The sequence below is a fragment of the Papio anubis genome, chromosome 11, assembly GCF_008728515.1.
Source record: "Papio anubis isolate 15944 chromosome 11, Panubis1.0, whole genome shotgun sequence".
Lineage (NCBI taxonomy): Eukaryota > Metazoa > Chordata > Mammalia > Primates > Cercopithecidae > Papio > Papio anubis.
The window spans coordinates 39,837,959-39,848,865 of record NC_044986.1 but is presented as its reverse complement, the minus strand read 5'-3'; the positions used below and the strand labels follow the sequence as shown (position 1 = coordinate 39,848,865).

Here is a 10,907-nt window from a genome sequence, read left to right as displayed (position 1 = left end):
ACTCGGTCTCAAAAAAAAAAAAAAAAAAATATTACTAGCCATAAAATTTTTTGGTTTTTCTTCAAACAATGAGCTCTCCTCTCAGCAACTCGACCCCAACAACAACAAAAAAACAAAACCAAAGCTACCAAAATATTGTTACACCAAACAGACTAGCTATTCTTAACTAATTAAAGACATACTATATTCAAAAATGGTACTTTAGGAAATTTATTAAATATAACCAACGAAGCATATGCAGATTTTCCAGATGTGTGCATATGCTGTCTGTGAACTAGGTGATGGTGTACTTGAAAAAAATATGTATTTCTGCAATGATGCTTCATTTGGAACTTTGGTACCATTTACGAACGGCCGCTCCAACATTACTGGCTACTACGCAGACAGCACCACCCACTGTCCACCATGTTGGCACATTATTAAAGAAAATAATCTGAAAGATAAAAGCAAAGACCACATCCATTGTCCTCATTATTGCTACTGGCCCTGCTTTTTCTATTTGAAGTGCTTTTGTGATAAATATCTGAGCCCCCAAACCAAAGAGCGCAATGAGTATGAGAAATAGCCTGTCCAACCCACAGTAAGGCAGACTCCACTCTCCTAATATAAAGAGGATGATGACAGTTTCAACGAGGCCAAGTACTACATAATACCAAATGGTCAGAAAGTAGTCCACAGATTTTCCCATTTTTCTTAGGATAACTAGAGTCGATGCAGCAAACACGGCGTGTCCAATTGCTGCGAATGTTCCCTTAAGGTGGACTGAATAGCTTTCTTCGATCCCCGAAGAACCAAACAAAAATGGTGGTCTCACGATAAGGATCACTCCAGCGATTGTGAACATGGTGAAAAGAGCATCCCAAGGGCTATATTTTTCCTTGAGACATATCCAAGCAAATATGGATGTAAACACTGGACTGCTAAACGTGATAACTGTGGCATCAGCGAGGGCCATTGTCTGGAAAGCATAGTATATAAGCATCATGGAGGTAGAACCAAGGACTCCTCTGAGAATGAGGAAAATTCGATGACTTTTTGGGCCTATAAACCCAGTTCTGTAAATTCAAATGAAGAAATGCATATTAAATGAAATTAACATTTGTTTTTAAATTACAATTTGTAATTAAACATTATTTTAAAAGTACTAAATATCAAAAAATAAGGGAATAGTAAATTATAATATCCACAAATGAATATTCTATATCTTTTAAAATAGTATTTTCTAAGTATAGTTAATGACAGTTGGCCGGGTGCGGTGGCTCAAGCCTGTAATCCCAGCACTTTGGGAGGCCGAGACGGGCGGATCATGAGGTCAGGAGATCGAGACCATCCTGGCTAACACGGTGAAACCCCATCTCTACTAAAAAAAAATACAAAAAACTAGCCAGGCGAAGTGGCGGGTGCCTGTAGTCCCAGCTACTCGGGAGGCTGAGGCAGGAGAATGGCGTGAACCCGAGAGGAGGAGCTTGCAGTGAGCTGAGATCCGGCCACTGCACTCCAGCCTGGGTGACAGAGCAAGACTCTGTCTCAAAAAAAAAAAATGACAGTAAAGCATTCACAGTAAAAGCAATACCAGTGCAAGTGAATTACATACATAGTAAAATTGTAATTCAATTAATATAGATATGTATCCCATGTATATGTATACATATATGCTTGCAAAAAGGACAAAAAGGAAAATAAACTAAATGTTAATCATAACATCTCTTAATAGATAAACTCATAGGTAATTTTCCTTCTTTATATTTGTTTTCTCCGAATTTTCTATAAAGAAAACATACCACTTTTACAATAAATACAAGGTCAAGATTCAGCTGCCTTGTTTAAGGAAACTTAGACCCAGCTAATGCTGATTCTCAATCTCATGAATTTTTCTATAAAACTTGAAACACTGCTAAAATTTATTTTAGTCATTGAATATGAGACAAGTTTTCATCGTTCTCATGAGGAGTCAAAACGCACTGAAAAAGAACATGTAGTGTTTGGAAAACCATGCTTACTGCTATTCAAATTCTTTTCAATAAATATTTACTAAGTACCCACTCTGTGTAGGTTCCTGTCTAGGTGCAACTTGCTGACTTGTTGCAGGGCTAGACTTCATTAGATCATCATCTAGGCTACCCCAGGTATCTTGGAGTTAAAATAAAAGCACGGTCACAATTGGCCCATACTTTGAGAAGCAAAGAGTCTTCCATGATAATAAAACATAAAATGGGTCAAAACAGATTAGGACCAAGGATTTTTAACAACATTCTTCCACTGTTCTTCCCCTGACAATATCTTTATTTCAAAATGGGGAAGATAATTATGTTGGCATCAGTGTTGTACTGCTACCCTTAGAAATTTCTAAAGCCCTACCATCATTTCTTAAAATAGTGTGACTTGTCCACATTGAGAGAAATTTGCAGATATTAGCAGATTTTCACTTTTCCCACCAAATCCTTAGGATATGGAGTAAAACTCTTCTAAGCGAGTCTGCACCATGTTAGAGATACAAGCAGACTTTGGTGACAAGTGACTAAAGCTTTTCATTTGGGGTGTAGGCTTTTTTGCCCAAAGAGACAAAGAGCCAGGCAGCCACCAAGGACCCAACTGGTCTCTCTCTCAGGGTTCTAAATACACTGAGGTATATGGAGGTTACAATGGTTGAAGGAAGTATAATTTTAACCCAGGCAGGGTGGGGAGTACAACAGGGAAGGAAAAGAGGAATTGGGTTGGGAGAGAAGAGAGAGGGCGGAATAGAGACAATTTTCTTTTTTTTTTTTTTCTTTTTTTTTTTGAGACGGAGTCTCGCTCTGTCACCCAGGCTGGAGTACAGTGGTGCGATCTCCGCTCACTGCAAGCTCCGCCTCCCGGGTTCGTGCCATTCTCCTGCCTCAGCCTCCCGAGTAGCTGGGACTACAGGCGCCGCCACCTCGCCCGGCTAATTTTTTTGTATTTTAAGTAGAGACGGGGTTTCACCGTGTTAGCCAGGATGGTCTCGATCTCCTGACCTCGTGATCTGCCCGTCTCAGCCTCCCAAAGTGCTGGGATTACAGGCTTGAGCCACCGCGCCCGGCCAGAGACAATTTTCATATGCTGTTACGTTGTACACAAGGCACTCCGCCCTGTAATAAATCTTATTGGACCCTTGTTATCACCTTGTAGGGCAGAGGTCACACAGTATCATTCCCTCCAGTTTACAAAAGAGGAAACTGAATATGAAGGTAACCTTGCTCAGGGTTACCCCGTCACCTTTTGAGGAATACCTAAATATTATTATTATAATATTTTATTTGCCCTGGTAAGAAAGCAGCTCGTTCTAAAAAAACTTCTGACACTAGGATACACTATTACTTCTTTTCATTCATCTTTTTCTTCCAAACAGTAGTTATGCCAAAGGAAAGAAGGGAGGGTGATACAAGACAGGAGGAACTATACAAAGAAAGCTCTGTTTTCAAAAGGGGAGGTGGTGAACAACAAAATTTCTTTCTCCCCACTTTGTTGGGTATGTGGTTTATGCTTACGGTAGAATCTTCTATGGGTGGATGCTTATGACTTTTCATTAAGCAGAACCAAGGGGCATAGGAACTGGTAAGTGTATGAGAGGGATAAAGCAGATACTGTAGAGTAATTATAGGCAGGTGAAAAGATACACACACATATTATATCTTCTACTTTGTAGTTAAAAAATACTTACTTTCTGTATATTAAGCAAGGGAGAACAATTAGCATTTGGAGCACACATCGAAATGCACTAATCTCTACAGCATGGACGTCTTGCACTTTTTTAACCAATAAAGAGCTCACTGAGAAACAGAAGGCAGACAATAATGTGTAAAACAAGCCAAGTCCAGGACAGGGTGCTTTCTTCTTGGCTTCTGAAAAAGATTAAATTCTGGTTAGTCCTTGCTTCCAAGTGTATGTTTTATCATTCTTCGCTTAGATACTGGGAAAAATGGAGCCGTGTCAAAGGTTAATAGGCTATATTACCTCCTAAGCATATCATTTCTCTAGGCCTGTATCATTTTCATCATCAATTATGAAGAACCATAGATGAGGACAACAATTTAAACCTGCATTTTTAAAATGCCATTTCACCCTATCAAATGGTTTTCCTATGGCTCACTGAAGAATCATTCCTCACTTACAAGTCAAGAAGTAGAATGCTTGCCAAGATGGTGAGAGAAATCTTTAAGAAAAACTTGTCAAAATGGCAAGTAAAAAATCCTTCCAAATGATGTCTTATGCCATCTCACTGGTGAAACTGGCTTTATGAAGAAAGTGTTCTTTTCTGGAAAATGGGTTCTAATTGGGTTATACAGTTATCTGTTGATTATTTGACTTCTCCCAAGTCTGTGAGCTCTTCCAGGGCTGGGATCTTGCTGTCTTGTTCATGCCTGGCACATGGAAGACACTGGATAACTATTCAGTGAATGAAAGGTGAGAGAACTTCAGGGAAAAACTCAAGAGTCTAACACTATTGGCAACAGCATAGTCTGGGAAGGTTCTCCATTTTGTTATTTTGAACTGTTAATCAGATCTATATATAACTTTTCATGATTCACAACTGATCTTTCCATTCAGAGCACAAACTCCTCAAGGGGAGGGTGCAGGTTATCTAGCCCTTTGGATCCCAAGTGCTTTATACAGAACTGCCATCTAATCCCTACTCTTGGCTTGATCTGAACCAGGAAACCAGTGCTTTCTCCAGGGCATCAAGTATTCAGTCATTAATGACAATCTGTGCGAGCTTTAAACTTCTGTTTAGCCACTTTCTATGTCTTAGTTTCCTACACAGGAGTAGAACCTGCTTTCAGTCTTACTCCTCTGTCATTCAGAGGAGAGCAAAAGCAGCAGGGTGGGCAGAGAATGCCCACAAACAAAGGCCACACACTGCGGGATATATTCTTTTTTGAAATTAACACAAAAACAGGGTTGAGGATAAGGAGGAAACATAGGCCAGGCATGGTGGCCTACGTTTCCCAGCACTTTGGGAGGCCAAGGCGGGCAGATCCCAAGGTCAGGAGATCGAGACCATCCTAGCTAACACAGTGAAACCCCGTCTCTACTAAAAATACAAAAAATTAGCCGGGCGTGGTGGCAGGCGCCTGTAGTCCCAGCTACTCAGGAGGCTGAGGCAGGAGAATGGCATGAACCCGGGAGGCGGAGCTTGCAGTGAGCTGAGTTTGCGCCACTGCACTCCAGCCCAGGCAACAGAGCAAGACTCCGTCTCAAAAAAAAAAAAAAAAGGAAACACAAGTGGTCCTCATTGATTAAGAGCACAATGGAACTGAAGGGTGAGTGGATATGAGCAATTTGTAGGAAAACTCATGTTATCATTCCAATCTAGGACTTTACAATGTGATAGCTATAAAACAGTGTTGTGTAATGTTTTTAAAAATGCCCTTCTCTGATAAATGTAAACACCAGGTAATACATTTACACATCTTCAGGTCAGTGAGATGACTTTGCAAACTGGGACCAAAGTATGCTGATGCACAGGCTTTCTGGGGCATTCTACAGCCTGGCCTCATGGTCAAAGGCACCATTCTCTACCTCTTCCTGTTCTAGGTGCACAACTGAAGATACTGTTTTGGAACTAGCAGTCGTCCTTCCTTTAAGATGCCAGAATCCTCATTCTGTTCTGTATCCATGTGCTCATATACTGCAGAAATAAACTGTACACACTCAGCCCATGAGAAGGAAGCTTTAGAAGACTTCCAAATGAAGTACCACAAAATACATGCCTTGGTTGTGGTCAGCCTTAGGGTTTGACCTCTGAAATTTCAGAATTCAGTTCCAAGTAAAACAGTGTTTTCTTAAAAGAAACTCAACCCCTACATAGAAACTCCACCCTCAAACAGAACAGAACGAGAAGATTGAGGACAGAAACCATCTCCCTGCTCTACGTTTCAAGTATCTTCTCCAACATAAACTTGCTAATTTTTCCCCAGGAATATTTTCACGTAACATTAAATATTTTAACTCTTTAAAAATTAATTGCACCCCCTTGGCCCTGGTGACCTTTTCCCTTAAAACACATACACATATATTTTCTTGCCTATAAACACTTAAGGCTCATGCTTTCCAACTGGGAAGGGACAGACATTAGAAGGCTTCGCTGCATTTGATGATTTGTTAATGAGGGTGAGGACTGGCTCCACTCAGACAAACCTCAGTCTCTTACTGAATCATTTCAATCCTGTCAATGGAGATGAGCACGACTAGCATAATGGAAAGAGGCATTTGTTTATGTTCCATGTTCATATCTCACTGCAAGCATATATAATAATTTGGTAACTCAAATTATTCAAATGAGGTAAGTGGCCATGGTATAATTTCCTCACTTAGAAGAAAACCGCAAAGTTGCTCAGCTTTTCTATCCTCTGCTTTAAGCTGGTGATTCGCAATCCTGGTTGGGAATTAGAATCACCTGAATAACACTTAAAATTTTAATTCCCAGGTGCAGTGGCTCATAACTGTAATCTCAGCACGTTGGGAGGACAAGGTGGGAGGATCTCTTGAGCCCGAAAGTTTGAGACCAGCCTGGGCAACACAGGGAAACCCCCTCATCAATGCAAAATATATTTTTAAATTAGTCGGGTGTAGTGGTGTGTGCCTGTGGTTCCAGCTACTTGGGAGGCTTAGATGAAAGGATCGAGTAAGCCAGGGAGGTCACGGCTGCAGTGAGCTGTGATCATGCCACTGCACTACAGCCTAGGTGACAGAGTAAGACCCTGTCTCCAAAAAAAAAAATTAATTCTCAAACCTCATCTCAGACCCACTGAAATAGAATATCTGTAACTCTAAAAGACTCCACTGGTTTGAGAACCACTGCTACACTCAATCACTAACTCCTTTAAGAGAATATGAGGCACAGGCCTAAGAAACTACTTCTCCTTGCTTCAGTCTAAGACCCACACTGTCCCTGAAGAAAGTAAGGAGATGTCTTGGGACAGCTGTATGCTGTCTGTTAAGGTCATCCAAGAATATAAGACATATGGGTAACAGTTCCAACCAGAATTTGAAAAAAGCTTTGTTGAGATAAGCAGTTAGAACAAGAGGTGTCACAAAGTTCAATGACAACAGTAAAGTGTTTTCATGTCAATTTTCTTTCCAAAATACTATCTTGTCACCTTACAATAAGTCTTACTGGTAGAAACTTTCTTTGAAGTTAAACACCCACAAGATTCTTAGATAGACTCACATAAGTATCTCATCTTGCCATGAGCTGCCTGGGGGTAGAGTATTCCTCTTCCATTCACAAAAAGGGGAAACTCCTAAGAGTTGGCATGGACTGATTCAGCATGCCACCAGAAGGACATTCAGCCAGAGGGTGACAGGTGAGAAACTGACCTTTTCAAAGGTTGCTTATCTGTTCAATTCAGCCTGGCGTAACCCCTGTTCTAGAGGCACCAGCCCATTTATAAATGATCACAAGTCTGATCATTTTGGTTTGCCTTTAGGACAGAAATGGAGCAAGAATCGTCTTCCTAGAGTCTGTCTAACTTGTGGAAAGCACACAAAGGGAGGAGGGGAAAGTGCAGTGAGACAAGAGGAACAGAAATCCAGGGTCACACTTAGGGGAGGTGACTCAGAGGACAAGGTGGTGCAGGCCGTGTAACTGTCCTAAAAGGAGATTTGCCAATTCCCTTCTTGCAGGAAGCTGCTCCTGGTAGATGGTCGACTTCTAAGAGGAATGTGCTTGAAGAAGCACTTGTGGCCAGTGGAAAGGGCCCTAGGCTGGTACATGGCAAGCTGGGATCCTAACCCTGGTGCTCCCTGGACATGCGCCCCATCTCACCCCCACATTCCACATCTTGGATGAGACAAAATAGAAACCCCAAAGCCCTCACCTTCCTGGGCCTCACTTTTCTCATGTGTCGAAGGACGGAGATTGAACATAAAGTGTTCTTCACGAGGGTTCCCTGGCTTTGGGGACGGGGCTGTGAGCTTCTTAACAAGATATGCCTTGTTCTGCATCGTTCGCTAAAAAGTCCTTGTATCCCTAAAGGTTAAAAACGAGTGGTCCCACTTATCTCTGCCTTTCCAAGATTCTAAAACTCTAGGACGAACATGTTTTCTAGACTCGATGCTTTTCAGCTTCCTTTTCGGAGAGAACCCTCAACCACCGGGATCACTTTTCAGGGTCAGCTTCCTCGCAACCTCGCCCTACTGCAGGATGGCCTCTCTCGCTGACCCCCCACCTAAGACCTCGGGGAGGGCACGCCAAACTGCAATCTGACTCCACAACCCTGCCCCGGCACTAATACAGGAACAGCCTGGGAATCCCAAAAGGACTGCAAGCAATCGGAAAGTTTCTTCCGTCTTGGCGCCGGCTGGGGCGCCGGGAATTCCGCTTTGCAGCCCCCCTAGCTCACAGCTCCAGGGGTTTCCCGAGCCCCGGGCAGGGTGGGGACGGAGGCGCGGTGGGGACGGAGGCGCGGTGGGGACGGAGGCGCGGTGGGCACTGTGCCCGGGTTGCTGGAACCCCAATCCGCCGGCGCCCGCTCGGGACCCCGGAGCGAGACCAGAGCCCGGTCCACACCGCGCACTCACCCGGCTCGGTGCGGGAGCAACACGGCGAGGAAAGGCAGAGCCAGCACCTGCCGCTGTCTGGCGCCCCCGCTGCCTCGGCGGCCGCCGGCTCCTCACTGGCGCCCGGGGGTGCATCGTCCGTCAGCGGCAGCCCGGTCTCCTCGAGCTCCATGGCCCCGGCGCTGTCCTGAGGCCGCATCTCAGGGCTCGCGATCTACCATCGGCCAGGGCAGTCTGGCGCCAGCAGCAGCGCCCGGGCTGCCGGCTCTTCCGGCGGGCGTGGCGCCCGTGCGCATGCGCGCCCGGCCCTCCCGCACCCTCCCCCAAGTGGACCGCGCGCGTCCTCCGCTGGCCTCTTAACCTGGGGAGACCTGCCACCTCCCTGGTGGTTCTGTGGTGCCCACAGCTGGCCCTGAGGCGTCCAACCCTCTGCTGCGGGCAGGCTGGACGGCCCAGCTGCTTGGAGCCATCCTTGGCAAGTCACACTGAACCTGTCTGTCATGGCACAGGCAAGGAGGGGCGCTAGGTTCCCAACCTGTCTGTCATGTGGCCGCCTTTTCAGGAGGCTCAAAGAGTGGGCGTTTATTTATTGATGTAGCCACGCTTTCAGCACCTCTGGGATACCCCGAAGATTTTACAAAGCACTATGCTTTTCTTTAAATGGTCTAGGGTTTGGTTTTGTTTCCCGTGTTGTCTCTTTGCCGCTTACCAAGGAGGGTAGAATTTTGCTGGTTTGGGAAATATTTTTAAGAAAGAATTAGTGTGTAATTATAGGAAGATATGTCTGTAAGTCTGACCAGAACCCATTTATATGTTCTTTGCATTCTTTGCAAGAGTAGGCGTGCATTATTGATCGTTGGTTTTCTTTTCTTAAATGGAAATATCCTAATTGGCCAGATGTAAGATTCAAGTAATCTGATGTAATTAGATCCGGTAGAAGATATATGTCATTTGGCCCGGGATTCACTAACAGCCTCTTTTTGTTTAGCTAATAATTCTTCCATCTCTTTGCTTGCTTTATATGTAGAAGAACAGTCTCTAGGCAAGGGTGAACGTATCTAAACTTCTAAGTCCAATGCCAAGCAGATCACCAAAGGAGAGTGAAGTTTGCCTTTACTCAGACATTTGCACATAGTGATCCACAGCTGAAACAGTTTTAGACTTAAAGTCAGGAATCCTAGGTTCTGGCCCTGAGTGTGTGACCTCAGTCACCACTGTACCCCTCAAAGCCTTGATTACCTCCTTTATTTAATAGAGATTAAGTATTTCCCTTCCTGCTTCGCAGAGTAGTTACGTAAATAAAATGCAATGATGTGGGCAAAAGCATAATATCACCTGGAAAGCACTATGCTAGAAAATCAAAGTGTGTTTTAAACTAGGGTCAGCATATAATTTATCCTCCAAACGGGACCTTTTTTTGTTTTTTGAGAGTAAAAGGAGGAGCTCTTTTAAAAGTTATGCAAGGGAATAGGCATAAACTGGGACTGTCCTAGGCAAACTGAGACAAATGGTCACCTGAATTCTAACTTGATTAACACATACTTTTGTCTTGTCTTAAAGAGAATTTAAGGCTGGGCACGGTGGCTCAGCTTGTCATGCTAGCACTTTGGGAGGCTGAGGTGGGAGGATCGCTTGAGCTCAGAAGTTTGAGACCAGCCTGGACAACATAGACCCTGTCTCTATCAAACAAACAAAAAAAAAAACATAATAATACTTTTAAAAGAATTTAAGGCTACTTACAAAAATATCTGTAACAGGTTTTGTTGTCGTTGTTTTAGATAGGGAAATTTCAGGGAAGGAGGGTGAGGGTAGTAGACCACGATTATAAAGCAAGAACCAGGAAGCTTCCTCAAATATCTGGAAAGTCAAGTGCAGTTTCACAATTGCATTCAAAGATTCAGTTGTGGAAAGGGTTTGAAGAATCCCCTCCTCTTAAATGGTGAAAATGGTGGCTAGGAAGTGTAGTAAAGAAGAAAGAAGTGTGATGATTTGAGAAGGAAGTACCCTGACTGCTCCACTTTCAACACTTTCAACACCATCCTGGAAAAGGGAGAAGAAGAAGAGAAGAAAATGGGTACTACACCAGTGTTGACCAGGTGACTAAAGGTGGTGAGATGGTTTCATACGTGCAGTTTATTCCCTTTAACATCCTTCCCCTCCACTGCTGACCTTCATATATAAATGGTATCAGTTATATTCATTCTCCCATTTAGCTGAGAGCCATGTTGACATAAAAGGCAACCAATGAGAAAAGTGCGGACCAGGCCGGCCCGTAATCCCAGCACTTTGGGAGGCTGAGGAGGGCGGATCACTTGAGGTCAGGAGTCTAAGACCAGCGTGGCCAATATGGCGAGACCCTATCTCTACTAAAAATACAAAAATTAGCC

At 43.7% G+C, this 10,907-nt stretch overlaps 1 protein-coding gene across 2 annotated transcripts; it reads right to left on the bottom strand.

Annotated features, from left to right (window-relative positions):
• Positions 1-11: 11 nt before the first annotated feature.
• On the bottom strand, positions 12-8,784 carry SLC35G1 (solute carrier family 35 member G1). 2 transcript variants are annotated; one of them, XM_009214993.4, is made up of 3 exons: positions 8,542-8,784; positions 3,680-3,857; positions 12-1,055 (listed from the first exon to the last, which is right to left on the bottom strand). In XM_009214993.4, the coding sequence occupies exons 1-3, from the start codon at positions 8,717-8,719 to the stop codon at positions 323-325; spliced, it is 1,089 nt and encodes a 362-aa protein (XP_009213257.1). In that variant the 5' UTR covers positions 8,720-8,784; the 3' UTR covers positions 12-322. The 2 variants fall into 2 exon arrangements, with proteins under 2 accessions (XP_009213257.1, XP_003904068.1); XM_003904019.4 differs by having other exon boundaries at positions 13-1,055; positions 3,680-3,860.
• Positions 8,785-10,907: the final 2,123 nt, after the last annotated feature.

Excerpts from the sequence above, each read along its gene's own strand:
- SLC35G1 (XM_003904019.4), bottom strand. The coding sequence starts at position 8,719 with ATGCGGCCTCAGGACAGCGCCGGGGCCATGGAGCTCGAGGAGACCGGG. Across the intron at positions 3,861-8,541 it reads TTGCTCCCGCACCGAGCCGG|AAGCCAAGAAGAAAGCACCC; the intron begins GTGAGTGCGCGG and ends AATCTTTTTCAG. Across the intron at positions 1,056-3,679 it reads CCTTGCTTAATATACAGAAA|AACTGGGTTTATAGGCCCAA; the intron begins GTAAGTATTTTT and ends TTGAATTTACAG.